Raw genomic sequence first — 26,036 nt, 5'->3', positions numbered from 1 at the left:
TATCCGCGCTGTTGTTGACTTGAATTTTAATTATATGACTGTCCGCCAAGCCAGTTTCACGTGACTTTATATCATCGGGCAATCTTGGCCCTTACCACCCGTCCAGCCGAGCTTGTCGACAGAACCTCAACATCACAACCAAAACACCTTTGTCACCTCATCCAACCCCCTCCAACAATCAAGATGACTTTCGCCTGGAAGCAAGCTGGCCTCAGGTATGTTTGACGTCAATCGCCAACTCAATTGGCCCCCCACGGCCCTACCGTCATCAACCCGACGTCGGAATATTTTACTAACGAAAGACTCTTTAGCTACAACAAGTACCTCTCGGTCGCCGCCCGCGTCGTCCGCAGAAGCTTGAAGGAGGAACAGAGAGTCGCCGCTGAGCGCAGAGGCGTCTCTGAGCTGCGTTCCGCCAGATGGGTGGTAAGAACCAAGTTGCGACCCCTTGTGCAGAATATTTCCTGACAGCGGCAATTCTAGAACGGCAAGCAAGGCGAGGTCAAGAACGTCGCCGAGGCGAACGCTGAGGCCCAGGCCGCTGCCGGTAACGCCTCCGCTTAGATCCGACATGTTTGAGTTATGAGATAGAAGGATAGAGCGGTGGGAGGATGTGGGAGAGCGTGGGCTTGTACAAATGTATTACACTCGATACGAATCTATCGCCCAACATTCAAATATCGACTGAACCGGTGTTTTTGGACAGCAGTGACAGCGGTTCTTCTCTGATACAACGTGCCTGTGATATCCGGGACTGAGTGACAATGTTCAAAGCTGTGACAGTTGGAAAGGCAACAAGACAGATAGACACGCCCTGGGCCACGGCTTCACAACGAATCCCCTCTGTGTGTTATATCCTCCTCCGCAATGCATAGTTATATTTCCCAGAGAATCTGTATCAGACCCAAACTATTCCTTTGAACCCGTCATTTGGTACAGTCCTTTGAATACACCATATGACACATCGCTCGTACTATTGAAACTGTGCAAATAAAACATAACTTAATATATCAATGTCCCCAGTAATATGCCGATATCAACTATTGCTAGAGTCCCTCACTGTTGTTCATTCTAAAAATTGGTGGCCAAATTCTTCTCCCAGGCTCAAAACCTCCGATAAATCTTGACATTGGGCCAAAATCCTAACCGAACCACATGACAAACAGCGACAACCCAGCATACATCACCATTCTGGCGGCCCTGTGTTAAGCTCAGCATTCAGAAAAGAAAAATCCGGCAGAGTCGGTCATGGACGCTGATGATATCAATTTCATCTCAGGGGGTAAGGTCGTGGTTTTATCGAACCTTTGCAGTTGCTAACCGCCATCAGGAACCTCAAACCTTGATATCAATAATGGACTCAAACAACCCCAACCTCTGGATGAGTACGGGGAAGTACTTCGGCCAGCACCCCGGATTCATAGTTCGGGCGTCGTCGCTGTAGACATCACTGACGTTTTCACTAAAGCTGCTGAGGGTATGTCACTGCCCCGCGTTGGAGTACCGAACAGAAACACTAACCCACTGGGAAGGGCTTGAGGTTGGAGAACTCGTCAAAGATGAGTATTTTACTCTTTTTGAGTCAGTTGGTGCCATAGAGGTAGGTCCATCATATATGTGTTTCTTGTCCTGAGCCTAAATCTTTTTATAGATCATGGATCCCAAAATGGACACAGGGTTCCTTGCAGAGGGCGAGACTATGGAAGACAGTTACGATATTTGGAGAGAGCTTTTGCCAGAGGAGTGTTTAGGAATAATAGATCAGCTATTATGTCTTGAGGTATGTGTTCTATTCCTTCTCATGGAGATTGCCACTAAGAATCAAACAGATGGCATGGCATATGGGTCATCCATTGTCACAGACGCTATTCACCAGCCTCTACATTGATAAGATACTCACTTTAAAACTAGAAAACGTAGAAGATCTTTCTTCTCCGGCCGATTGCCCGAGTTTGACAGAGCCACTGACACTGAGGGTTCTTGTAGCCTACTGTCTAGCTATTATAAAGACATGCTGGCACATCAATGAACGGGTCAAGTCAGAACATTTCTATGAAGTAGGTTCTTTAGATCCTTCGTCCGCTTCTCTGATTCTTATTATTTATTAGGAAGAAGATTTCGTCACACACACATACAATAGGAGCCTTCTCGCGGAACTGGATGATGCATCGATCACCAAATTTATAGATGTGACCATACATCTACTTGCAACTTCAGATTCCATGGATCCTAGGGTTAAGGATGCTCTGGTCCAAAGACTCAAATGCCGAAATTCTCTCCTGAATACAGTTGGCGTAACAGAAGATCGATCGTCCGCGGAACCATTGCTGTTAGCATGGTCTACAACGCTCGAGCTTCTACCTGGTATCAAGTCTGAGAGAGAGCTAGCTAAGCCAGTTCCAGACTCGTTCAGTGTGAAGTTGCAACGGAAGCTTGCGAGTACGGTGCCGCCACGCCCTGTGGTAACGATTGCATTCGACGATGCATATCAGCATCTAGAACGGCTGTGTAAAGACGGACTGGTGGTTTCCGAAGTCTTGGACTTTCATGACACAAACAGCTTGATGGTCAGTTCCCCAAATCCACCCGCGGAGCATCTTACTGATTATAAAAATAGAATTTTGTCATTCTCTTTCAAAAGAGCAAACCCCAACCATCGGTGTACATACGCACTCTCCTTCAGCACTATCTATTTTGCCAGATGGTTGTTCTCGGAAAGCTCTCCCTTCGGTCCGTCCTTGATGAGGATCTCGCGGCGCTCGTCCTTCCTGCCAACCCCCTCCTCGATGCTATCAATGATGAGATCGAAGTTCCACATGATCCTCGCCACCAAATGGCCCAACATATGGAAATCTTCCGCAGTCGAGCCGCCCAATCTTTCCTGGATATCCTGCGAGCTTTATGTCAGAACCGCTGCCGCATCAGGCGGACTCTTCACCATACTATTGTCGATTGGGACACCTTACAGCTCGATGCAGAAGAAATCGACGCCGAACTACGCGATTTCACCAAAGAGAAACCGATTGTCGATCCTGACTTTGGCCCAGAACCCATCTACTCTTTCCCTCTGTCGAGCTGGAGTTACTATTACAAGCTTAGACAGATGGAATGGCTCATACAGATGGGTTTTGAGCTCGAGGTATACGCCGCCGATGAGCTTGCCGGGATGTATTGGTATCTCCACAACATTTCACAAACAACCTTTCGGCACCTCCAGCGCATCCGAGGTTTCCTAACAAAGGACTACGCCGAACTGCGTCGGGATCCAAAGCAAGAGAATTTCGCCACCAAAGACGAGGCATTCGCTGCAACTATGAGCCACGTCAATATTTCCATGTTAAGCTCGTCCGCTAAGCAGGCATTGGCTAATTCGATCGGCTGCCTATACACAATCCTCACGAGATACAACTTAATTCCTCAGACACCGCATCCATACAGTACAGATGCGATCCGGTATGAGCAGCGGATGAAGTCCTTCCTCGCCGTTTCTCTGCCGGAGTTCTTACCATTCCCTGTTTTCCAAGAAGTCGTCTCACAGCCGCAGGAGTCATCAGCTAACCTACTTGCGTTCGCTTCTGATGCCGCGGCGAAGGCGAGGAAGGACTTCGAGTTATTGAGCAAACTCGATGCGAAGACCGCAAAGTGCAGGGGCAAGTGGTGTGATGAGGCGTGGCATAATAACGTGAAGGCTGAGGTGAAGAGCTGTATTAGTGTTAGTATAACGCTGATGATGGTGAAGAGGGCCATGGCCGCAGCAGAGAAGACGAAGTCAAAAACTCTGCAGTTGAAGGTAGAGATTGAGTCCAGTGAGAAGGGATACCATGACTGGTGGGTGGTCCCGAAGGTAACGCCAATGACATAGATATATTAGCCTCGTTTTTGTTTTATATAAAGCATTCACAGGGTACACTATACAGAAGGCATATTTGAATAGGATTTGAATTCATGAGAACTATACGTATACGTAAACATTGGTGCATATTCCGGAGTCGAAGCTCAAGCACCTAGCTAGTACAAGTGAAACCAATCGTTACAAAATAAATCAACCCTAACGCTTGCTCCTGAACCCAAACAAATTACTTTCCTATACTTTACCATACTCATGAAGCTCTCGCTTAGATCTGCTGGAGATAGTTGCTTGGAACCAGGCCCGGCCGTTGGTTTTTGCCTGCAACCTCAGCCTCCCACCAACCATCGTCTTGCAGTCTCAGGACAGCGAGGGTATCTCCCTTCCCGAAGCTGAGCTCCTCAGGGATTGCAGCTGTGTAGTTGTATTGAGCGCGAGCTATGAGCAAGTTAGCAACATTCCAAAAAAAAAACCTGACAACACAAACATACCGAAATGCAAAATAGGACGCCCATCTCTGTTAAACTGCCTGTTGTCTGCCACGCTCTTGCTTCGTTGGTGAGGGTTCACCTGGGCAATCTGCTGCTGTCCTCCTTGCCCGCCATAGTAGCTCATAGGTCTGCTAGTTCCACTGGTTCTTGGCCTTCCGCCTCCGTGTCGTCCCTGCTGCGATCCGTACCCATCATCTCCAGCAGGAGCAAGCTGCAACGACATGTCTCCCCCGCTCATTCTGCTTCCGGATCTCTCTCTGAAGGGGGCTGGAGACACAGAACGTGCGGTATCACCTGGCGAATTGTAGCGTTGGTATCCTTGACTCTGTGGTGCTCCGCGCTGTTGGCTGTTGCCGCCATATGGGTTTGGCGATACAGAACGGTATCCCTGTCTCCCATCATTGTTATTGTTCATGACTTGGCTAGATTGACTGGGTCTCGGGGAGACGCTTCGGGTAGGCATAGGAGAAGTTGCTCTGGGCATGTCGCTGCCCCTCGTTCCCGGACGAGATCTGGCGGAGCCATAGTCGGGTTGAGGCTCGGGCCGCGACTGGCTAGAGTTAAACATGTTCTGGGTTTGTGCTTGATATTTCTGGCTTGTTTGCTGCATGGCCTTTGAGGTGAAGGCGGGCTGTGGGAGACCCAGTCTGGACACTGGCTGGTCATACGAAGGTGGAGGTGTTCCACGAGTGGCAGCGACCAAAGCTCCATTGCCCATGGGAGTGTTCCTAGTCCGTGAGGCACTGGTAGATTCTGGGGCGGGTGTTGCCATTCCAGAGTAATGGTCTGCAGAAACGCGAGATGAGGATTGTTTTGTGACTCCCTTTAACTCTGCTAAAGCCTGGGCAATAGGGTCAAGTTCATCCCCTGCCCTCTCTTGAGGAGCTGTATTCCTTCGGTCTGGCGTTGCAACATCGAAGACATTGTTGCCAACGTTCAACTGGAAACTTGCTCGGGGGTCGACAGGTTCACCGCCAGTAGTCTCTCTATCGGTAAGGCTATTCTGGGAGTTGCCATAGCCCTGGGATCGGCCAAACGAGGAAGCCTGGTAGTTTGACGTAGGCTTTGCTGACCATGTGTTTCTATTCGATGGGCTGGGGGCTGCCGCTTGGATCTCCTTTCCGTGCTTGCTCTTCCTTCTGAAAGGGCTGTGGCTTTGAAAGAAGCCACTCTTCTTCTTTTGAACAGACTTATCGACGGCGGGTGCAAACGCGGCATCTTGCTTGATAGGTGATTGCTTGCCGCTTGGAGGTTCCATGCTCGAAAACGATGTCGGATTGGAATATTCGCTGTGCGAATCACGGCTAGATGGACGAAGTCCGCTGACGGCCGAGCTTCTGTCGGATGGCGGTCCAGTCCGGCACAGCATTGTCATACCATCCATTGGGTAAGGGTCGTGAGGCACGGATGCCAGTTGCACATTCTGGGGTTGCTCATATTGCAGCCTGCTTGGTTCTCTCCTGTAGTCTACCTGTGGTTGTGCTGTCCTGTCGGCCAATACTTTCTGTGGAGTGATGGTAGTTTCGCGGCTTGGGGGTGTCTCTGGCTCTCTGTGTCCCAGCTCTCGTGCGAGGTTGGACTTTGGATCGTGATGAGACTCGTATGTCGAAGGTTGGGGAGAAGATGACCTGAAAGCAGGGTTAATGGTCCTTTGGAATTGTGCCACGGAATAGGCATCGTCTTCGGAAACCTCTGACTGTGTGTCACTTATATCGCCACGGCAGAAATTGATATACTTTGGAGGATCCGGGATCTCTTGGCCGGTTCCGCACTCTTTGATGAATGAGAGGATGTCTTTCTCAACCTCGCAGTTCTCGAGTGACAGGCGGATCTTTTCACAGGAGGCGTCGTCGCTAACACAAACGGTGGATGCAATGTTCGCAAAGGTCCACAGACTGCTCTTTGTGAAGTCCAGTCTCTCCTCTTCGAGATCTTGGAATTTATCGGATGCGCCCTTCCAGTCTCTATTCCAGCGGCCCGTGGTTTCCTCTAATACCTTAACGGCAGCTTCGTATTCCGTATTCGACGTGGCGACATTAATTTGTGTCTTCTCAAGCTTGGCTTTGTTTTTACGCTCTTCCTGGCCCATGACCATGTGGCCTTGTGCTAGATACCCCTTGATCTTGAGGCACTCTTGTTCGTATCTGTCGCGAGTCTGCACCAGGTTAGTATGTGGAGAATATTACGAGTATCAGATCGAGACATACCTTATTAACTACTTGGGTTTGCTGGATTTTAGTCTTAAGGAGCTTCTCAATGCCTCCTTGGACGATTTTACGGCGCTCCTTCATGGCTCCAGCAAATGCCGCCAGCGGCTCTTCCAACTCCGTCTTCATCTGTTGTGCAACATTCTGGTGTGACTTCCCCATGGACTCCACCTCTCCTCTCATCACGTCCATCGAAGCTCGTAGGGTGCCGGCCTCTTGTGACCCCAACGGCTTACGGCTCAGGGCCAAAAGCTTCCGTGCATATTCTTCTTCGAGCGAGGCCCTAGCTGTTTGGGTGCGTCAGTGTTGAGTCCCGTCCGGTTTCCAAGTTCTCCGTACCATTATAAAAGGCCTTCAGTTCATCACAGGTCTGCTTCGCATTGTGCATGCGCTCGAGGAGTGGGTTGACCCCGGCATCTTCCTTTCCTATTTCCCGTGTTGTTAGACTTGATTCTCTATTCGTATGGCTTGATGGTTTGCTTGCATACCCCAGAAATTATTGGCAACTGTAATAAGTCAGTATCATTCGATGCTTCTGGTTTGGACGGGGGAATTACATGACAGAGCGACTGACGGACCCTCCGAGACCGTGCCAGGCATCGCGACGATGGCTGTGTTGCTGGTCTCGTGGAGTGTGTGTCTCTCAATCGCGATTCAAAGATATTTCGTATATTTAACAACAGTACTGATGTAGGTCTTGATGGTGAACTATCGGAAGAATAAGCCTTCCTAAATCGTGGGTATGATAGAGCAGTTGAGGTTGCGTAGTATTCGCAAATGGATGGGATGGTTAACAGGACTCCATTATGGATTTGTTGACTTGGGTTGTTGTTCCCCCAGCAACCGGCCTTTCGTGGCCACCAGACCACCCACCACATATTAACATATGGGTTCAACCCCACCAACTCCTGACCAAGTATCATGTTTCAATGTTAACTTTACCTCATCTGACAATATATTGGTATTTACTTTTTTTGTTCTTTTTCTATAATATTATTATTACGGTTCTTGCTTGTGCGGTAACGAACTATTCAGCTAAACTTGGTTTTATTTAAATTCTCAGGAAATATAATAATGGATTTATGGTAATTATTAATAAATTACAGACAGCCATATTATCGACGAGATATATATGTATATACTCTCATACAAAATCAATAAATCACTGTAGCATACACGGCCCCTATTAGTATGGTATAAAATGATAGTATTTCAAAATTGAAGGCTTGATAGTGAATACACGCATCCCTCGCTCCTCACCCGTTTGTTACATGCCAAACGCCGTAGTACGTGATACCAAGTGGTAGGAATGTACTAAAATGTAATACTGCAACTGAAAACCAAACGGCGTCTGATAGTTTGCTAAAACACAAAGAATAAATAATAAACCCTGATGCACTCTCGTCTTTGTCCCTGGAGTGGCAACCCCTTATAATACTACACGACGGGTTACGTGGCAGGGACCATGAGCACGTGACTATAATGGCCGTTGCCAATCTAAAACTTCAGCTGTTGACCATTAGACTGCTTAGTCATCCGACGTTAATGCACTAGCGTAGGTAGGTACAGCAGCGCAGACGCTCGGTTAGGGAGCAAGCCTCATCAAGCGCGACTGTACAACACCACTTCACTCTAACCTCACTCGCCCTTCCTCCAAAGCCTTATCCTCATCCTCTCAATCCACTATCCCCGACCGCTCCACCACCGGCATCCTTCACCGCCACCCTTTTGTATCTGACCCCAGATCCCATGTCCATACAACTTGGTCTCTATCCTCTGACAACTGCAAGGTTCGAGAGGGAAGCTTCCTTGGTGTAGTGGACCTCTGCCCTTTCAGCACCCTACTCGATGGTCCCAATTCATCATCGGAGCGGCACATATACACCTTCGCCCGCGCAGAGTATCATAACAGCCAGCAGCCATTCACCTCACGGTCCACATACTGGAGGCCTCAGCGCAGGCCCAAGCCCAAGCACACCGACTGGCTCGAACTCATTGACGAAGATTGTCGTCGCACAAGTATACCTACTCCTCAGCACCATCAAGGAAGATAAGGACCGAACAAAGTGGGAAGCACAAGCAGAACAGCTCAGGAAGGTATGCTTTTGTCACGACTTCTCGCATTAAACACGTCCGCCGCGCTAACTAAACTCCTGCAGCTGATCGATGACCACGGCATGGAAGTATTCCAGAAATACTTCAGCCGACTGGTTGTTGGCAATGCGCCGCAGATATTCCCTGGCGTGAATAGATCAGTTGCAAACCCCGGCAACTACCAAATCCTGGTCAATGAGGTCCGAAAGGTATCGCATGATGTCGACCAAGCCGGGAAGATCGCCGAGTCCATCGAAACAGCGAACGAGGATATATTTCGCGACTTCGATCTATCAACCTTTATGGAACACTTTAAGCTAGATGCGCTCGAGAAGACAATCCTAGCTTTAGCATTCAAACAATGCTCGCGATCAGATCTAAAGACCAAAGGTTTGATAGGATCAACCAATACCCCCAATGCAAACCACTGACACATCACAGCCGATGCCATACTTTCTGCAAACTTTCAATCATTCCTCCACATTCTCTCCTCACCACACGATAACCTCCATGGAGATATGACAGCATCATTTGTGGCAACCATAATCGACCGTTTTATCCAAGAGCACCCACCAAACTTCAACGATGGAGCCAAGGCCGACTTCACGATGGCGATACGATATCGATACTCTCAACCGGAACAGGACACACTTCCAGTCGAAATTTTAGCAGCGCTATATTTAATGAAACCCTCCTTCGACCACAGCCCTTTCATATTATACATTCGACGGATGGGAGCTGCCTTTACGGCCGATGAGGAAACGTGTATAAAATACATTCGCAGCATGGGAATTAGTCGGCTTGATGAAGAACAAGTTGGCATGGCCTTGTTGTATACAGCAATAAGCCGCACACCTCGATTTTCGACGTCAGTGCTCGTCAAGAGCCTTCGAAAGGAACTACCTCGGAGCTTTAACTGGCAGCGCACCGTGGCACAATTTGATCAAGAAGGCCTCCGCATTTCTTCCGATCAGTTCTTTGCCCTCTATTCAGCCCTTAAACCGCTTGCCGACGACGATAGCACCTTCGACGTGCAAAGCTTGTGGGGTGGCCGTTGGCAGAACTCGGAAACCCAGTTGTCTTTCATCAACGCCTATGCTTCATTGAATCCGGAACAGTTAGATGCAAGCACTATTCCGGGCTTGCAGCCATCTTTCACTCTTGCAGAATTCGCAGGAGCGATGGCGAATGTTCAAGAACGTGCAGCAAGCGCCGTGAGACACCCCCTGGTGTCTGTGCTTGCGCTGGAAGCAGTGTTTCACGTGGCACTGCAATCCAATGTTGCCTCTGACACTCCTGAAGCCAAGAGACTCTTTCAAGAGGTTGTTGTACCGAATTTGGATGTATTCGTGGTGTCTGCTTTTGGTGTGCCAAAACCTTGGCCAGAGCTGGCGACTGATACACTTAACTCTCTATTTGACCGCTTCCTATACAAAATCGACCCAAATTACGACTTTGTGTTGTACTCGGTTTGGAATAAAGACAGGAACTGGCTCGTCGGGCGACTTATTGAGACGCATGGGCGTACGCCACTCGAACTGCCTATGATCCTGGAGCATTCGATCAGACATAATTGGCTCTATGACCTCCTCATATTAAATGGATTTGGTTTGGATCTTGCTGCCTTGGCACATGCGAGCGGCAAACTCGAGCTCGATCAGTGGCAGCAAAAGCATTCTCAACACCCGGACGAACTAGCACAGATGCTGCTCAACTTCCTCGGAATTAAGGCGCAGCATGAGCTTCAGGTGCAAAGGACCGATCAGGAGCAGCCTACAAGTGTCATGCTACCTGTGAGGACGATATCAGCGCTTTTGAATATATTGACCAGCATCCTGCCTCGATCATTAAGCACAGAGCAGATGGCGCTTCAACGGTCATGTATCACGGCTTACCCTCGACTGGTCAACTATGGCGAGGGTTTTGATGACATTATCGATGAGAACGGTCGTGAAAGGAACTCGCTACCCATTGAAGCCAACGAGAAAATGGAGGAGCACTACAAGCGCATGTACAGCGAGGAGATTAAAGTTCGAGCTGTTGTGGAAGCCCTCAGAGACTATAAACTGTCACGCAACCCCTCTGATCAGGATGTCTTTGCCTGCATGATTCACGGGCTTTTTGACGAGTATAGTCTCTACAGCACCTACCCTCTGGAAGCGCTCAAAACAACCGCTGTTTTGTTCGGTGGAATCATCAAGGCAAAGCTTCTGCCGGATTTGCCATTGGAAGTTGCCCTCGGCATGATTTTGGACGCGGTGAAAGATAATACACCTGACCAGCCAATGTACAAGTTTGGCGTGGAGGCGCTGAAGCAAACCTTCGAAAGGTTTGGAGAGTGGCCAGGCTTCTGCAGGCATCTTTTGCGAATTCCTGGACTTCAAGGGACAGATGTTTGGGCTAGAGCTGATGAAGTCTGCCGCGAGCAGGCGGATTTGTCACGAAGCGGCAACGCGGACGGCTTGTCCGCCGACAACTCCGTTAATGGCGGTGCTATCCCGAATGGAAACTTTGACGACATGCTTTCCACTGACCCAAGTGTAGCGCCGTTCAACGCGCTACACGTTGATCAGCCGGCATATAACAGTATTTATGAGGACCCGTCGGACGACACCCAAGAGAAGGTTTTATTTGTGTTGAACAATATCACAGAGAGAAATCTTGAGACAAAATTCAAAGAGCTTAAAGATGTCATCGAGGAGAGGCATCAGCAATGGTTCGCAGGACATCTCGTCGAAGAGCGCGCAAAGATGCAGCCAAACTACCACCAGCTCTACCTTGACCTCGTACGCCTGTTCGGAAACAAGGCACTTTGGTCGGAAGTCTTACGCGAGACCTATGTTAGTGTGATCCGAATGCTTAATGCGGAGGCCACTATGCAGTCGTCTACGGAGCGCGCTCACCTGAAGAACTTGGGTGGATGGCTGGGATCCTTGACCCTAGCACGGGATAAGCCGATAAAGCACAAGAATATTGCGTTCAAGCAGCTGCTCCTCGAAGCTTTCGATACTCAACGCTTAATCGTTGTTATTCCCTTTGTATGCAAGGTATTGCTGCAAGGTGCATCGTCGACGATCTTCCAACCTCCCAACCCTTGGCTGATGGACATCATACATCTGCTCATTGAACTCTACCAACACGCAGAGCTCAAACTGAACCTCAAATTCGAGATTGAAGTTTTATGCAAAGGCCTGAACCTTGACCATAAGAGCATAGAGCCTTCAACGGACATTCAGACACGCCTGCCAGCTATTGATGAGCCAACCGAGCCGATCTCGCTTGATGTTGTCGACAGATTTGATAGCCTTTCTATGAATGGTATCGCACCTGGCGTTGGCACTGGCCGATTCTCGCCCCAGGATATAACTTCGTCAATTCCAGACCTGGGCCCTCTTCTGGTGTACCCCCCAGCAAATGATCTGGTTAACCAGGCCCGCCTGCAAGATATTGTCCGAACAGCGATTACGCGTGCTGTGCACGAGATCATATCACCCGTTGTTGAGCGTTCAGTCACAATCGCAGCGATCTCAACTGCCCAAATGATCCACAAGGATTTTGCTATCGAGGGCGATGAGAATAGATTACGACATGCTGCTATTGCTATGGTCAAGAAAACTGCTGGCAGCCTTGCCCTGGTTACTTCGAAGGAACCTCTCCGAGCTAGCATGAATAACTATATTCGCGAAGCGTCTATGAGCATGAACCAGGGCTTAGCAGAAGGGACCATTATCATGTGCGTCAACTCTAACCTTGATATGGCCTGCAAGCAAGTTGAGAACAAGGCTGAGGAGCGTGCCGTTCCGGAGATCGAGGATATGATCGAGTCAGAAATCGAGGCGCGCCGCAGATGGCGAGCTGCAAGACCTACCGAGCCATACGTTGACCCTACTCTGAGCCGCTGGGCAATGACCATTCCAAACCCGTATAAGCTACTACCTGGCACTCCAGGAGGTCTCAACTCGGAACAGATGGCTATATACGACGAGTTCGCCAGACAGCCTCGTATTGCTTCTCTCGGCATTTCAGCTCATGCTACGTCGGCATCGGACGCCAGCCGCTCCATAGCAAATGACGTCCTCCAGGACCAATATCCATCTGTGGGGAACTTGCCAACGCCGGCAGAACCCCCAGTAATGCCGCTTCTCAACAGTCAGCCGCATACATATGGGCAACCGGCCGCCTCGTTGACTAACGGACGATCCCCAGCCCCTCCTGTCGACCACAGAAATCTTGCGGACCGAATCCAAGAGCTTCTCGATGAACTGTTGAGGGCAGCAAGCAACTCTCCGGAGCAGCACTACTCCGAATTGCCTCGTCCTCACACTATTGTTGATATTGTTGATGCGCTCGGCCAAATTATCATTAGGAACACTCAAGTGTCTGATGAGGCCTCGAGGTTCACTGCAGACCATATTCTGCAGTTGCTTTTCAGTCCAGCTACTGAGGGTGACCTTGCTATTGAGAGCTTGGTGCATATTCTAGATATGCTTTGCCAGCTGCACGGTGGCACAGCTCGCCATGTTGTGATGTTTATTGCCCAGCAGCCCGATGAACGCTTGTTGAGCGTGCCACTTGTCCTGTCCTTGATCAATACGGACATCTCTCTTCTCGACTGGCAACGCGTTGACATCGCTGCCTCCAAAGCTTTGCAACAGCGCAAAGTGTCTGCAATTGATTTCTTGTCGGCGCTCACAAGCCGAGTGCTTCTGGTTGATAGACCTGTCGCATTATTCACGGACTTTGCGAGAAGCTTTGAAGCTCTTGCTCAGTGGCTGGGCGAGGAGCCCGATTTGGAAGCTGGCAAGCAGCTTATCCAGAAGCTAAAGTCATCCGGCCTAATGCAGACTTTAACCAGCGATAGCGACAACAAATTCCAGGCCCACAAGGACCAGATGGGCTACGTCTTCGAAGAATGGGTCAACCTGAGCAACAGCGCCGGCGCCACTGACAGCACCACCAATAACTTTATTGAGCAACTCCACAACAAACAGATTGTTACCGATCAGGAGAATACCTGTCTATTCTTACGTATTTGCATTGATGCGTCTGTCGATCGCTTCGACCACCACTTTCAGAACAACGGCTTAGCCAATGACGCCTACCTCCCAATTGATGCTTTGGCTAAGTTGGTTGTACGCCTGGTGAAGCGATCTGGCGAACGACCTGGCGAAGTCCAACGTGATAAGGTGGCTTATTTCGAGGCCATCTTGTCTCTCATACTTCTTGTTTTGAACCATCATCACGTCATGCGTGGCGAAGGTTTCAACCAAAAGGTTTTCTTTAGGTTGTTCTCGACAATGTTGCACGAATTCAATGTTGTTGCGCCACAATTCTCAGAAGCCGAGAGAAATCAATTCTATCAAGTATTTGCAGATGCATTCTTGAAGTTGCAGCCGTCGCGCTATCCTGGATTTGTTTTCGCATGGGTGGGACTTATCTCTCACAGAGACTTTATGCCTCACATGTTTCAATTGCAGCAGCAGAGTGGCTGGGAACCACTCGTGCAGCTACTGGAGTGCCTAATGCTATACTTGGGAGAACTTCTTAAGCAGCTCCATATTTCGCCAGTGACGAAAGACATCTACCATGGAGCAATCAAGGTTCTTGTGGTCCTCCACCATGATTACCCGGAGTTCTTGTCGGGCAACCATGTTCGCCTCTGTGCTGCTATTCCTCCGCACTGCATTCAGCTGCACAATATGATTTTGACGTCGGGTCCATCGGCATTCTCCAAAATGCCTGATCCTCTGCAGGCTGGCCTCAAGATTGACCGCGTTGAGGACATTCGCGAGCCTCCGTCCGTTGCATTTAATACTGAGGCGCCCTTGAAAGAAGCCGGGCTCTTGGATCTTGTTGACCAGGCGTTACAAAGTGGACCATCTGAAGATGCTGTCGCTCACATTGCACATGCAATTCAGCGCCAGAAGAGCCACCACACATCAGCGGGATACCTACCAATTCATGTTGACTTGGAGCTTATCGACGCAATCGTACTGCACATCGGCATGCATGCAATCGAAAATGCTTCTCAGAAAGGCGGGCCAATCTTCATCCAAGGGTCCCCTGATTCAGCTCTTTTGACTATGCTTATCCACGAGCTGAGCTCAGAGGCTCGCTACTACTTCGTGAACAGCATGGCCAACCACCTGCGGTTCCCCAATGCCCACACTCTTTATTTCAGCCAGGCCTTACTTGATGTATTTGGCAATGACATGAATGACCAGGAAGAGTCGGATATCCGTCAACAAATAACTCGGGTTTTACTGGAGAGACTCATTGGACCTTGGCCACAACCGTGGGGCCTGCTCATCACAATCTTCGAGCTCATCAAGAACGAGAAATACATGTTCTTCGACCTCCCCTTTATCAAATCCGCACCAGAGGTAATTCACATCATGCGTTCCCTTGACACAGAGTAATAACTGACCTCTCCCAGGTCGCCGAACGATTCGCCGCGTTGACCCAACGTAATCCTTGAAGCGCTCCCTTACGCTCTCTTCTGATTCACCAGACTATTGTTGACTCGAGCATACTCTGGGAACAAAGGATACGATTTCCACAAAGCTGTGATTTTTCAATTGTTTACATAAAAACTTTTACCATCCATTGGCGGCGCATGACATGACGATTTGGAGAGTCTCTGGTTCCCTGCATAGCGAGCGTCGGGTTTTAAACGGTGGATAATGCATCTCTCAAAACGATAATGGACGCCTTTTGCCCCGCACTAATGTCGAGCGGGAACAACAAAGCGTATGGGGTTTCGGGAGGGGATGCATGTTTCTTTTACGAGGCTTTTGCTTTGCTGTTGCCGGCGGGGCTAGGCAGCGCGGAATGGGGATGAGGGAAGGGATAGAACCCATGGATGTCACACATATGGCGTTGGGACTGGGGCTCTTTTGCTGCGCTTTTTATTTATTTATATGAGGGGGTCTAATGGGAGTTTGGGATTGGTGGGTGGGTGTAACCGTTTATGTAAAATATAATGGAGTTTTTTGCCGATTGAATACGTTGTTTTCCTCGCAATGGTGTGAATTGTCAAGTGATATCTAGATCTATTTGCTGTATGTAGTAGTTAGAAGGGTAGACTGCCAGGACAGCTTCATATCTATGGCTGGTCTTCGAAAAACACATTCACAGATGCCAATGTAACCAGCGGGTTTAAATACAAATCTATTCGGAGACCCATCTCCCTCATCGCCGGGTATAATACAAAATGCTACCTACATTGCTTGCGAGCACCATCTCCCCATCTCATCTGTGTTTCTAAGCGACCCCCCTCCTTCCCACCCAAACCAATAGATACTTGCTCTGAAGCTAAAACAGCAATAGCATTCCCCCCAACGGTCAAAACCTCGCCGCCCTCCCCCACCCCACCCCGGCCCTCTCATGAAAACCATTCAGGCCAAACCACACTCCCATATAGATAGATACCCAACAACGCCAGTGTCGATGCAATAAGGAGATAGGGGATATATGCATTTATCCTCAAAGCGGCCCATCTACAGCTCCTCCTCCTCCATCTCGGCCTTGGGGAAATTAACTGTAGGCACTTGTGGCGGAGGGACAGTGTTTGAATGGGCTGCCTCGGCAAGACTGAGGATGTTTCCGGATGGGAGCGGGATGCCCGCGGAGTTCAGGAGGGTCTTGGCCTCCTCGGGCGTGGCGCTGAAGGTTGTAGCGCGCTGCTTCTTGAGGGGGCTGCCGATGACGGAGTCGTCGGGGAGAGCGGTCTTGCCGAACATGTTGTTAGTGATGTCCATGGCGGGGGTTGCGGTGGGCGCTTCGGTGGTGGCTGGGGGAGTCACTGTTCCGGAGGGTGTGCCGGCGGATACAGGGGACTGGCGAGCACCGCCTAGAGGGTCGGCGGAGTGTTGGCGTTTCAGCTGAGGGTGTGTTAGTTGGTGGATTTAAGGAGGAAGAGGGTGCTCAATGCATACCTTAATTCTGCCGACGCCTTCAGCTAATTCTCCAGAGTACTTTGCGTCCTCGGGGCTGAGCATGGCCTTGACATCTTTATCATCGGCCTCCTCCATTTTACCAACAATGTCTATATCATCATCGTCATCGTCGCTGTCTTCAAGTATGCTGCCGTTGCTTGCTTTTCTAGCTTTAGCCTTCCGCGCTGAGTCCTCATTGTCTCTGAAGGCGGAAAAGCCAACCGTGCCGCCTGGTTTCAAGGGGCCGAGATTTGAGAAGTCCATTTGTGTAGATCCACGCTTGGCGGCTGCTGGAGTTGTCTTCGCTTGCTTCGAAGAGTCGAGGATGCCCATCTTCTGCAGTTGGCCTGTATTCAGTTAGCTTTGAGTCTCAGAAATTTAGGTGCCTTTGGTACTTACGTTCGCCCCTGTAGAAAAATGTGAAGACAGCATATGGCTTGTCGGGTCCATCAATGCCAGTGACTGTTTGTGTGCTGATAGATTTCGGATCCAGAGTTTTGGGCTTAGCAAAGCTTGTCGTGTGATCGATATCGGCTTCGGACGATCCTCCATTTGCATCTTTGTTGCCGCCCTCAGAGCCTTCATCGTCGTCATGCGCGTCGAATTGTGGAGAGTATTCACCCCTCTTGATTTCTCCTGATGCTAGCACTCTGAACATAGCAACTTTGATCTGACCAGCCGCTTCGGGGGGCGCATCATCATCAGAGCTCCAGTCAGAGATAGCATCATCATCAGATAGCTTCTCAACTGGTGCTCCCTCACTGTCTCCGTAGCGTAACACATCATCTCCCATCTTCTTTGTTGGCGACATGTCAATGTCGCCGTTCCCAGTCCGCCGACGACTGCGCCTCTTCTCAAACTTCTGCCGGCGTCGTTCGAGCTTCGCGGCAGCATCCTTGCCACCATCGAGATCCAGTCCATTAAGCCAGCGCTCTAGGCCCACCTCGCGGAATAGAAACTCTCGCTCAGCAAGGCCCCCGCCTTCGGAGTCTGGGACTTGCACCCATCTCGAGTTTACCCATGTCTCCTCTCCAGGGCGCAACAATGTAGCCACCTCCTCCTTTGGGCGCCCATCGAAATAAATATATGCAGCTATAGTTTCGTTTTCAGAGTTTGTAATCGGTATATAGGGTCCAATCACGCCATGTGGTCCTTTGTCGGCAGATTTATTGGAGGGGTCGGAGACAATCTGGGCACGCGGGTAAGGTTTGTCGGCAGTGGCCTTTGGAGTCGAGTAAGGAACAGCTATGCCGGAAGTGAGGAGAGTGATCGAGATAGCAAACCGGGAAGGTTCCGGCTTATTGGAGAGGGAATCCTTGGGGACATGAGCTTGCGGGACCGGGATGTAGGTGTTGACGCGGGACACGCGCGACTGCTTCTGAACCGAGTACTCTGGAAGTGGCGCCCCTTCAGCGTGGACGGACACTGCTATTCCTTTGAAACAAGGCATTTGGCTGTTGGCTGAGCCAGCTGCAGCGCGACAAGAGATACAGGCTTTACGGGCTTTGAGGACGATTTGGTGAAGTGGCGGGCTCAGGTGAGGAGGGGGGGAATGATGATTGGGCGAGGTTGGAGGTTGGAGGTCGAGCTTGCTGGAGTGGGGACGCGAGGTCCGTGAAGCGTTGAAAGAACAGAAGCAATATATCAATCCTTAGTAGGGTTGCCTCAGCTCCTTGTGAAAGAGAAATAAGCTCTGTGGGTAAAGCAGCTGAGATGCAGAAGTTACAAAGTTGGTGAAGCGAGATGCGAAGGTGGTGCTGGTGCAGCCTGACCGCCGCATGTCTGACCAAACAGAGGTAGCGTGAGGGAGAGAGTGAGACGACACAACCCCACGAGACTGAGGACATTCGATTTCTTTATTCTAGGATGGGCTGTTCAACGTTTACTCGACGAGCTGGAGCTGGATGGTCAGACAATAAATAAATAATATCTTATTATGCTTATCTGAATCCGAATAAATATCCCAATATTACAGCTTGTATAGCATTATAGTCGTGCGGGGCAGTCGTTGACCTTGTTTATATCATGTAATGTACACACAATAGCCGCCCACTGTCTTCCAAGTACGGTAGCTCAACCCTTTTAGAACCATATAAGACACATTTATGGGAAACTAAAATGGCATTTAAATGTGCCCTAATTATTTCAACATTTCTCAAGACGATAATGGAGTCACAAAAGGTGCAGTTCTTTGTAAAATATATCATTTTAAGCCTTTTTATTATTATAAAGGGCCAAAATAGAGATCCTCGTCACACCATATATGGGTTTAGAATAGGACCAGGCTCATGTGGCTCTGGGAGGCGGTGAAGACACCAAACTCGAGGGAAAAGACCTGTGCGAACAGATTGTTAGCATTCTGTGCCAGTACAAATATGTTTGAATATGTGTAAATGTGCATATAGATCAGACTGTTGAGCTTGATAATTGATTGTCTCGACATGGAAGATTCCGCTGGCCGTTCTTAATGGAAGGTTTTATCATCATAATATGCTGGGTTGTGAAGGAAAAGCTGGAGAGAAACATACCATCTAGAGAAGATTAATTGAGCCTGAAATGTGTCTAGCACAAATCAAATTCAGGAAGCAACGAAGGACGAGAATTTGTAGAGAACGAAGATTGGGAAGGAGAGAAGATGAACGGTTGAAAGGCATAAGTAAATAATTTCCCGCTAGTCACTAGCGCCGTTGCTACCTGAGGCACAACAAGCTTGTTGTCTCATTTGTATATCGGACCCCTCCATGAACAGCACTCTGCCTTTCTGAGCAGAACCATAAACCTTTTTTACGCTTGATAAACCATCGCAACAGCGATACAGCATTCAAGATGGCTGGTGAGTGATTTCATTTACTCTTCTCTTATTGATGCCCTTGTCGGACCGCGAGCAGCGCAAACCTCTGCGTTGTCTGTTGTCCGTTGTCGCTGAAATAACCCCGCCAAAGAATATCCAAAGCTAACCACTTCATTATAGACTTTGCAGGAATCGCGAGTGAGTAATATACCAGTACGATATGGCCAAACTTGGCCATGCGAAGATACCTCTATTTATTTCGCGCAATCGACGCGCTGGTAGCCTTGTAGCGACGGGCCTTTGCTAAGTCTTGGGAACAGAGCAGTTTACGGATTTTTATTACAACCAGTTCGATGCCGATAGATCACAGCTGGCTCCTCTTTACGTGAGCACCCGTGCTTCAATACTATTCACTAGACAAAGGGACTGACAGGTGGTTCTCACACAGCGCGACAACTCCATGTTGACTTTCGAGTCCGCCGCTGTCGCTGGTGCCGGGCCTATTGTTGAGAAGCTTACGGTATGTGCTGCCTGTGATGCGCTTCCAGTGGCCTAATACTAATCATTACAATGCTCAGTCTCTCCCATTTGCTAAGGTCAAGCATCAAGTGTCGACTTTGGACGCGCAGCCAGTCGAGGGTGGTGGCATCATCATCTTGGTTACCGGTGCTCTCTTGGTTAGTTACCCCGCCTCCAACCGGATCGGAAACGTTATACCGTTACGACTGCGCCTCTTCGATAAGAGCTAATTCTGTTGTAGGTCGATGAGGAGCAGAGACCAATGAACTACAGCCAGTGTTTCCAGCTTCTGCCTGACGGAGCCGGAAGCTACTTCATCTTCAACGACATCTTCAAGCTCGTGTTCGGTTAGTGGCGCCAAAAGTGCTAGGCTGGTGGGAATATAGACAGCCAAGACCTGCCCTGTGGAGCGTAATGTGCTTTTGCTTGCATAGTGCAGCCAGACTTTGATGACGAATAAAAGAAGATATCCAATACGTACACAGAATTGTTTTGAATGTTATGATAGCTCTCACAAGCTGCTTCAAATAGAATATACAGCGAGACTGTGTAACCACTTCGACCTGATGACCTGAAGCGCTGTTGAACAGTGTCACAAAAGTCCCGCTTTAACCCAAAGTATATAGCTCCCGAACTCGTGATGTAAGTGGACAGGAAATGCGAGATCACTTGCTTCCAACAGACCTCTATATATACACCATTGAATACACGGAGGCCAAATTGTTGGTGCCTGTAACAGATAGACAGTAATGTAAAAGTAAATTTGAGGAAGTGATCACTGACGAGTGCATATTCCCGGTGCCTGCCGCATAAATCCGTGAAAGGCTTAGCGTGGGACCGTAAGCTACGCGGCATCTCTCAAAGCTGCGTAACAAAAGGACCCTCAGTCTGACCTTGAATAGGTAAACAGAATATTGAAACAACCAAAAGCTCTGTATTGCTCTATCTGCAGCTTCTACCAAGAACCTAAACAATAGTGAGTATTGACGAGACGGGCACAGAGAAAGCCATCAGCAACCTGGCGAGCCTCTGCTAACCCGCTGCTGCGACAGCCACCGATACCCAATAGCTTTCAAAGAAATCAGCAACGATGACGATCGCAGAGGAATTCGCCACGAGGAATTTCAGTGAGTACTGGACTGCATTTATAACGATAGTATGGTGATTAACGTTGCTCTATAGGTATATACGCGCAATGGTAAGAGACTCTCTTCTTGACACCTTGCAAGCTGGGCTAGTGCGTCCAGAGAAGCTCAACAAACAAACATGCTTCCGAAGAGCCAGCTCGCAGCAAGCAAGGGACCGGATATCGATCAGACTTGCTTTCCCATATTTTCCGGAGGGCCGACGTTTGGACATGGCTAACGGGTTATTGTTTTCTTCAGGACGGGTGTGGTTTGCATATTCCTCTGCTTTGCGCTTGGCATTGCAAACATGTTCCACCTCAGTTTGGTTATCCTATTCAGTGCGCTCTGCCTGTAAGTCATCGGCCCCAACCCCATGGCTCCCCAAAAACTCATCAGATTGCATAGGGTGTCATCATTCATCATCATCTTCATTGAGATCCCGCTCCTCCTGAGAGTCTGCCCTACCTCGTCGACATTCGATGAATTCATGCGGAGATTCTCGACGAACTACATGCGCGCTTTGATTTACTTCGTCATGGCTGCCATCCAATGGATCAGCATTGCAGTTGGCGTCACATCTCTCATTGCTGCCGCCGTGCTGTTGACAATTACGGCTGCGCTATATGCGGCGGCCGGCCTGAAGGGACAGGCTTTCACCGGTAGCAAGACCCTCGGTGGACAAGGCGTTGCGCAGATGATTGTGTAGGGAGGGGAGATGGAGACTTGAGACCCCGTGGTGACGCCTGGTTAGTGAGCGGGGGGCCTACAATGAAAGGGGACGAAAACTGGAATTGCTGGACATGGAACGACCGACTGATATGGTGTGCATTACCTGGGTATAGAAGGGCTATTCTCAGTTTGGAGCTTGGGCGTTCATGGATTTTTGGAGGCGTGTGTATTTGTATTCTCCTCGATCGAAGGAATTCGATGGCTGCCGTGCCTTGCGGCGGGTTATCCACGTTATAGCAAGCGCGTGTTTATGCTGGTGCATCAACTTTGCAGATGTATGTTGTGTATCAAAGTGAAAACTAGGAACTCAGCAACATCACAGCGACCTTCTTTTTAATATTGAGGAGCTTTTCGAACTCTTGCAATGCTCTCTATGTTCTTATCCAACGGTGATATCTAACTGGTAATGCACATATGTGGAGACAGACGGGCGCCAGCCGATCCTTAACGCCACACTTCCTCCTCGTGATTGCTTCAAGTATATGGGTGAAAGTGGCGATACCTCGCTCCCAAAGGTCAGCAGTCACCTCTGCACGTGTAGTCTGGTAACACAGAGAACATAGTTATATCCAAACTGCGCATTTACGAACGCATCGACGCTCCTCAAATCGAAATGTGACAAGTGTTGGATATTCTGAGATAGACCTCAAACGTACCCCTTGATGACAAGTCTGTTACAACTATCCAGGCGGTCTGAGAGTTTGGACGCATATCTACTTGCGATCGTCGGATTGGAGGTACTGGCCGTATTGGAATATGTGCATGAACTTGGTCGGCATCCCGTGGTCTGGCCATCGTCTTGGCCGTCTCTCCTCGAAATATAACATGTCTCCGATCGCCCAGCGCATCTCGATGGCGTTTTGCTAATGAGAGCCCGACAACTGTGCGTTAACGACTTGTTTCACCGCCAGTCGGATATCACATTTAGAAGCCTTATCTTTTATGTAGGTAAGTGATTGCGCTGTCTGCTTATCAGTGGAATTCGAAATATATCCCTCAAGGCGCTGTGATTCGAGAGGTTAGTTCTATTTTAGTGGTAGAGAGATGATAATGGCGCTCCGCTTTGGGAACAGCCTAGCTGGAGCCATGACGCGAGTCTGGCCCAAGCAAGTCCAAGGTCACATCTTGAACTCCATCAATCTCAACCCGCTCATGGGCATCCTCAATGCTACTATTTTGAAGTCCTCCATATCAATCAGACTGCTTCTGTCGTTCTCATCATTGTTTTCTTAAATGCACGGTGCCTTGCCTACCAATTTATTGCTGAGACTTACCATGCTGACTATGGAAACAGTCCCTTGACAATCCATAGAATCCCTTGACCAACAGCTACGCATCATACACTCGTACAATCATGGCAACCCAACAAATACCCCAAATCCCTCCCCGCCCGACGCGGGGCCAAGCCCAGAAGCCAGCTTCCTCGAACAGCGGCAGCACACTGGGCAGCGACATCCCCAAGATCCCACCTCGACCCAACCGCCGCGCTGATCGATCCGTATCGCCAATGCGAGACAGCTATGCACCCTCGCCCCTCAACGAGCCGGATTTTGTCGCCACCGGCAAAAATGCATCGTATCTGAGGGAGAATGGCCGTACGTCAGCGTCGGATGCGCCTTCGAGGCCGTCGAGCGTATCACATATGCCCTCAGTTGGACAAGAGGGCATGGAGTATGCGGATATCTGCACGCCAGATGCCGTAGATTCGCCCAGAGCGCCCAACGAAACCAGGAATATCGCGGAGGATTTGAAACTCTATGCTCCTAGGCCGTCGCTGCCTGGGTCCAGCGCAAAAGACCAGATCAACACTGTCACAAGGACCGACTCGTCGCAAGCTGCGGCATTTGGTCTCGGAAAGCCAAGGAGTGAAGAAAGAGTTTCTGTCGATGACAGGGACCTTGAGAAACATTCTTTGAGGGCGAAAGACAGCTTTGCTAGCTCAAGATCGGCTGGGCTGGAACGCCCAACTTCTTCGGCGGATAATGAAGACCAACCCGATGGCCCTGACGTAGGCCACAGAGTGCCTATGTACCCCAATGCTGGCATGGTGCAGGCTCCTTCTCCTTCGCCACAATCCCCGTACCAGCCAGGTATTGGATTCCACAATGACGGATCCAGGCCACGCCACCAACGTCAAAAGAGCGGCCGCGGCTTTGAGGGCCCGCCTGGTAGTTATGGGATGCATGGGCATGGGATTATGTCTAAGGATAAATTTGAACAGGCATACTATGAGAAACATCCTGAGCTGTGGAAGAAAGAGCTTAGTGCGTACGGCGAGGAGAGAAACAATTGGGCTATGAGCAGCGAGGATTTGAATAAAATTGTTAGGGATACCGGAAACAGAAGTTCAGGACTGGGTATGCTTCTTCATTATTTTTACCAAGATATCGGTAGCTAATACTCTACTAGACTCACCAGCTCTCATTGGTACCCCGACAGAGCAAATTGGCTACGTCGCCACAGACGAATATATCTCACGGATGGCTTCACCAAGGCTTTCAACTGATATGTCGCCGTTGAAAAAGGAGGGTTCGACTTCCGTCGATAAGGCTGAATCCGCTGAAAGCCTAGGACGTACAGCCCAAAAAGCCTCTGAGACGAGCCTTGCGAATGAAACCGATGGCGGCACCGTTGTGCACGTCGAAGAACCAAACCGTCGGATTAGCAGGATCTACGGAGGCGACAAGCATGCAGAGTCTACAGAGAATCTTGGACCTACAGGCGGCAACGCCCCTGGTGCTGGTGGTTTCATCACGGAGAGCGGTTACGGCGTCCCCATTTTGGCTTCAGACGAGGTGGCCAAAACACCACTCGGGTATGAGCTTCAGCCGGCTGTTTCACCATTACAAGACAACAACTACGATGATGAGCAGTCCTATTTCAGAAGCAGACAAGGCAGTGGCTTGTCTCCCAGTGGCAGTCGGCCGACAAGTCTCCATAGAAGCAGCCAGGACATTCCAAGCATATCTCGGCAAGGAGAATTTGAAAGTCCTCGCTCACCACCACTTGAGGATGTTCAGGAGTATGAACCATTGTTTCCCGAAGATGACAAGGGCAAACAACCACCCGCTAAGCCACTGACAGAGGCTGATAAGCTTAAATCTCGTTCGGAGCTTAAAGGACGCCGTTTCCCGTCTCAAGACGTCTGGGAAGATGCTCCGAACTCCCATATGCAAACCGCCACTGTTTCCACGCCGCAATTGCCAGAAGGGCCCGATGACGCTAAAACCACTGGAGAAACCCTAGAAGTTCGCAAGGGCGAGACACCCGAACAGGCATTTGCGCGTCGACAGGAGGAGTTGGCCGACATGGAATTCAGCAAGAAGGAGACTGAGAGCTTCTTGAAGAAGCAGTCCTGGGATCAGAATGCATCGATCGCCGCTGAGGGGTTGAAGCAGCAGCGATTCCCGAGTAGGGATATTTGGGAAGACTCGCCTGATTCGTTGCTACTTCAGACGACTGTGTCGGGGCCGCAGAGTGAGGATGTGTCTACGCCTGTAGACCGCCCTGCGGGTGATGCTGCTGCTAGCTTTGAAGAGAAGCAGGTACCTGCGACTACTAGCATTGCAGCGGCGCTGAAGCCATCTATACCGCCCCGCCCGATGAGGAAACTGTCTGATCAGAAGCCGGATTTGAAGGCAGAGACCGCCGCAACTGGTGCAGCAAAGTCCCCAAATACTTCCCCAGTTTTGAAGGCCAAACCTGCTATTCCCGAGCGCTCTAAACCGGTGATACCTAGTCGACCAGTCAAGAAAGCCTCTGGAGATTCCGGTGAAGGCGCGCCGCTCTCTACTGTAAGATCAGGGGGATCCGAAAAGTCGAGCAACTCCAGCAGCTCGCAGAACAGTGCGGCCGCAGCGTCGAAGCCGAAACCGCCCGTACCATCGCGGCCGATAGGAAGTAAGATCGCGGCGCTCCAGGGCGGGTTCATGTCGGATCTGAATAAGCGCCTGAAGCTCGGTCCGCAGGCGCCGAAGAAGGAAGAGCAGAAGGAGGAAGAGGTGGCGGAGGAGAAGGAGAAGGTGCCGCTTGCTGATGCGAGGAAGGGGAGGGCTAGGGGGCCGGCTAGGAGGGCCCCTGCTAAGGCTGTGGTGGCGAAGGTGGAGCCGATGCCGACGCCAGCGGGGAAGAAGTTTGCGGTCTCGGTGTCGTCGGTGTGGGAGATTAGTCCGGAGGATGGGGAATTGATCTCTATCTCTGAGAGAGAGGAAGCGAAGAGGGTTGAGGAAGCAAAGAAGGCCGAGGAAGCAAAGAAAGCTGAGGAGTTAAAGGAGGCCGAGGAAGCAAAGAAGGC

At 49.9% G+C, this 26,036-nt stretch overlaps 8 protein-coding genes across 8 annotated transcripts in view; 6 read left to right on the top strand and 2 right to left on the bottom strand.

The window, feature by feature from the left end:
- Nucleotides 1-87: 87 nt before the first annotated feature.
- Nucleotides 88-909, top strand: VE01_00457 (uncharacterized protein). The gene is made up of 3 exons (XM_018269988.2): nucleotides 88-215; nucleotides 312-426; nucleotides 484-909. Exons 1-3 carry the CDS (start codon nucleotides 184-186, stop codon nucleotides 562-564), a joined length of 228 nt encoding a protein of 75 aa, XP_018135495.1. The 5' UTR covers nucleotides 88-183; the 3' UTR covers nucleotides 565-909.
- Nucleotides 910-1,001: 92 nt separating this feature from the next.
- VE01_00456 (uncharacterized protein) lies at nucleotides 1,002-3,988 on the top strand. Its single transcript, XM_018269987.2, has 7 exons — nucleotides 1,002-1,282; nucleotides 1,331-1,477; nucleotides 1,533-1,600; nucleotides 1,652-1,780; nucleotides 1,830-2,057; nucleotides 2,109-2,567; nucleotides 2,618-3,988. The coding sequence occupies exons 1-7, from the start codon at nucleotides 1,249-1,251 to the stop codon at nucleotides 3,860-3,862; spliced, it is 2,310 nt and encodes a 769-aa protein (XP_018135494.1). The 5' UTR covers nucleotides 1,002-1,248; the 3' UTR covers nucleotides 3,863-3,988.
- VE01_00455 (uncharacterized protein) lies at nucleotides 3,924-7,549 on the bottom strand. Its single transcript, XM_018269986.2, has 6 exons — nucleotides 7,103-7,549; nucleotides 7,034-7,051; nucleotides 6,885-6,971; nucleotides 6,546-6,832; nucleotides 4,339-6,493; nucleotides 3,924-4,285 (listed from the first exon to the last, which is right to left on the bottom strand). Exons 1-6 carry the CDS (start codon nucleotides 7,143-7,145, stop codon nucleotides 4,116-4,118), a joined length of 2,760 nt encoding a protein of 919 aa, XP_018135497.1. The 5' UTR covers nucleotides 7,146-7,549; the 3' UTR covers nucleotides 3,924-4,115.
- Nucleotides 7,550-7,972: 423 nt separating this feature from the next.
- Nucleotides 7,973-15,641, top strand: VE01_00454 (uncharacterized protein). The gene is made up of 4 exons (XM_018269985.2): nucleotides 7,973-8,642; nucleotides 8,705-9,029; nucleotides 9,081-15,022; nucleotides 15,076-15,641. Exons 1-4 carry the CDS (start codon nucleotides 8,394-8,396, stop codon nucleotides 15,115-15,117), a joined length of 6,558 nt encoding a protein of 2,185 aa, XP_018135496.1. The 5' UTR covers nucleotides 7,973-8,393; the 3' UTR covers nucleotides 15,118-15,641.
- Nucleotides 15,642-16,017: 376 nt separating this feature from the next.
- Nucleotides 16,018-18,396, bottom strand: VE01_00453 (uncharacterized protein). Its single transcript, XM_018269984.2, has 3 exons — nucleotides 16,976-18,396; nucleotides 16,577-16,923; nucleotides 16,018-16,522 (listed from the first exon to the last, which is right to left on the bottom strand). Exons 1-3 carry the CDS (start codon nucleotides 18,024-18,026, stop codon nucleotides 16,139-16,141), a joined length of 1,782 nt encoding a protein of 593 aa, XP_018135499.1. The 5' UTR covers nucleotides 18,027-18,396; the 3' UTR covers nucleotides 16,018-16,138.
- Nucleotides 18,397-19,322: 926 nt separating this feature from the next.
- NTF2 (Nuclear transport factor 2) lies at nucleotides 19,323-20,689 on the top strand. Its single transcript, XM_059463274.1, has 6 exons — nucleotides 19,323-19,409; nucleotides 19,548-19,565; nucleotides 19,688-19,752; nucleotides 19,816-19,887; nucleotides 19,946-20,044; nucleotides 20,128-20,689. Exons 1-6 carry the CDS (start codon nucleotides 19,403-19,405, stop codon nucleotides 20,236-20,238), a joined length of 372 nt encoding a protein of 123 aa, XP_059320148.1. The 5' UTR covers nucleotides 19,323-19,402; the 3' UTR covers nucleotides 20,239-20,689.
- Nucleotides 20,690-20,768: 79 nt separating this feature from the next.
- Nucleotides 20,769-21,719, top strand: TVP18 (Golgi apparatus membrane protein tvp18; the record flags this gene model as incomplete). Its single annotated transcript, XM_059463273.1, has 4 exons — nucleotides 20,769-20,862; nucleotides 20,939-21,013; nucleotides 21,069-21,364; nucleotides 21,419-21,719. The coding sequence occupies exons 3-4, from the start codon at nucleotides 21,321-21,323 to the stop codon at nucleotides 21,717-21,719; spliced, it is 345 nt and encodes a 114-aa protein (XP_059320150.1). The 5' UTR covers nucleotides 20,769-20,862; nucleotides 20,939-21,013; nucleotides 21,069-21,320.
- Nucleotides 21,720-22,330: 611 nt separating this feature from the next.
- VE01_00450 (uncharacterized protein) overlaps nucleotides 22,331-26,036 on the top strand; it is a 4,690-nt gene continuing 984 nt past the window's right edge. Inside the window, exons 1-3 of the mRNA XM_059463272.1 lie at nucleotides 22,331-22,690; nucleotides 23,037-24,099; nucleotides 24,152-26,034. Coding sequence (XP_059320149.1) covers nucleotides 23,097-24,099; nucleotides 24,152-26,034 — 2,886 coding nt within the window. The 5' untranslated portion in view covers nucleotides 22,331-22,690; nucleotides 23,037-23,096. The remainder of the gene's footprint in view (nucleotides 22,691-23,036; nucleotides 24,100-24,151; nucleotides 26,035-26,036) is intronic.

This window comes from Pseudogymnoascus verrucosus (genome assembly GCF_001662655.1).
Source record: "Pseudogymnoascus verrucosus strain UAMH 10579 unplaced genomic scaffold scaffold_1, whole genome shotgun sequence".
Taxonomy (NCBI): domain Eukaryota; kingdom Fungi; phylum Ascomycota; class Leotiomycetes; order Thelebolales; family Thelebolaceae; genus Pseudogymnoascus; species Pseudogymnoascus verrucosus.
The sequence above is the reverse complement of the archived record's forward strand: the minus strand, read 5'-3'. Positions and strand labels throughout refer to the sequence as shown.

What these genes read in the sequence shown, in the direction of transcription:
- VE01_00457 (XM_018269988.2), top strand. Translation starts at nt 184, where the DNA reads ATGACTTTCGCCTGGAAGCAAGCTGGCCTCAG. An exon ending in TGGAAGCAAGCTGGCCTCAG is followed by an intron (nt 216 to 311) that starts GTATGTTTGACG and finishes AAGACTCTTTAG; the next exon opens with CTACAACAAGTACCTCTCGG. An exon ending in TGCGTTCCGCCAGATGGGTG is followed by an intron (nt 427 to 483) that starts GTAAGAACCAAG and finishes CGGCAATTCTAG; the next exon opens with AACGGCAAGCAAGGCGAGGT.
- VE01_00456 (XM_018269987.2), top strand. Translation starts at nt 1,249, where the DNA reads ATGGACGCTGATGATATCAATTTCATCTCAGGGG. An exon ending in TTTCACTAAAGCTGCTGAGG is followed by an intron (nt 1,478 to 1,532) that starts GTATGTCACTGC and finishes CCCACTGGGAAG; the next exon opens with GGCTTGAGGTTGGAGAACTC. An exon ending in AGTCAGTTGGTGCCATAGAG is followed by an intron (nt 1,601 to 1,651) that starts GTAGGTCCATCA and finishes ATCTTTTTATAG; the next exon opens with ATCATGGATCCCAAAATGGA.
- VE01_00455 (XM_018269986.2), bottom strand. Translation starts at nt 7,145, where the DNA reads ATGCCTGGCACGGTCTCGGAGGGTCCGTCAGTCGCTCTGTCAT. An exon ending in ACTGAAGGCCTTTTATAATG is followed by an intron (nt 6,833 to 6,884) that starts GTACGGAGAACT and finishes GCACCCAAACAG; the next exon opens with CTAGGGCCTCGCTCGAAGAA. An exon ending in AAACCCAAGTAGTTAATAAG is followed by an intron (nt 6,494 to 6,545) that starts GTATGTCTCGAT and finishes AACCTGGTGCAG; the next exon opens with ACTCGCGACAGATACGAACA.
- VE01_00454 (XM_018269985.2), top strand. Translation starts at nt 8,394, where the DNA reads ATGGTCCCAATTCATCATCGGAGCGGCACATATACACCTTCGCCCGCG. An exon ending in AAGCAGAACAGCTCAGGAAG is followed by an intron (nt 8,643 to 8,704) that starts GTATGCTTTTGT and finishes AAACTCCTGCAG; the next exon opens with CTGATCGATGACCACGGCAT. An exon ending in ATCAGATCTAAAGACCAAAG is followed by an intron (nt 9,030 to 9,080) that starts GTTTGATAGGAT and finishes GACACATCACAG; the next exon opens with CCGATGCCATACTTTCTGCA.
- VE01_00453 (XM_018269984.2), bottom strand. Translation starts at nt 18,026, where the DNA reads ATGCCTTGTTTCAAAGGAATAGCAGTGTCCGTCCACGCTGAAGGGGCG. An exon ending in ATTTTTCTACAGGGGCGAAC is followed by an intron (nt 16,924 to 16,975) that starts GTAAGTACCAAA and finishes AACTGAATACAG; the next exon opens with GCCAACTGCAGAAGATGGGC. An exon ending in AAGGCGTCGGCAGAATTAAG is followed by an intron (nt 16,523 to 16,576) that starts GTATGCATTGAG and finishes ACACACCCTCAG; the next exon opens with CTGAAACGCCAACACTCCGC.
- NTF2 (XM_059463274.1), top strand. An exon ending in CTATTGTTGAGAAGCTTACG is followed by an intron (nt 19,888 to 19,945) that starts GTATGTGCTGCC and finishes TACAATGCTCAG; the next exon opens with TCTCTCCCATTTGCTAAGGT. An exon ending in TGGTTACCGGTGCTCTCTTG is followed by an intron (nt 20,045 to 20,127) that starts GTTAGTTACCCC and finishes ATTCTGTTGTAG; the next exon opens with GTCGATGAGGAGCAGAGACC.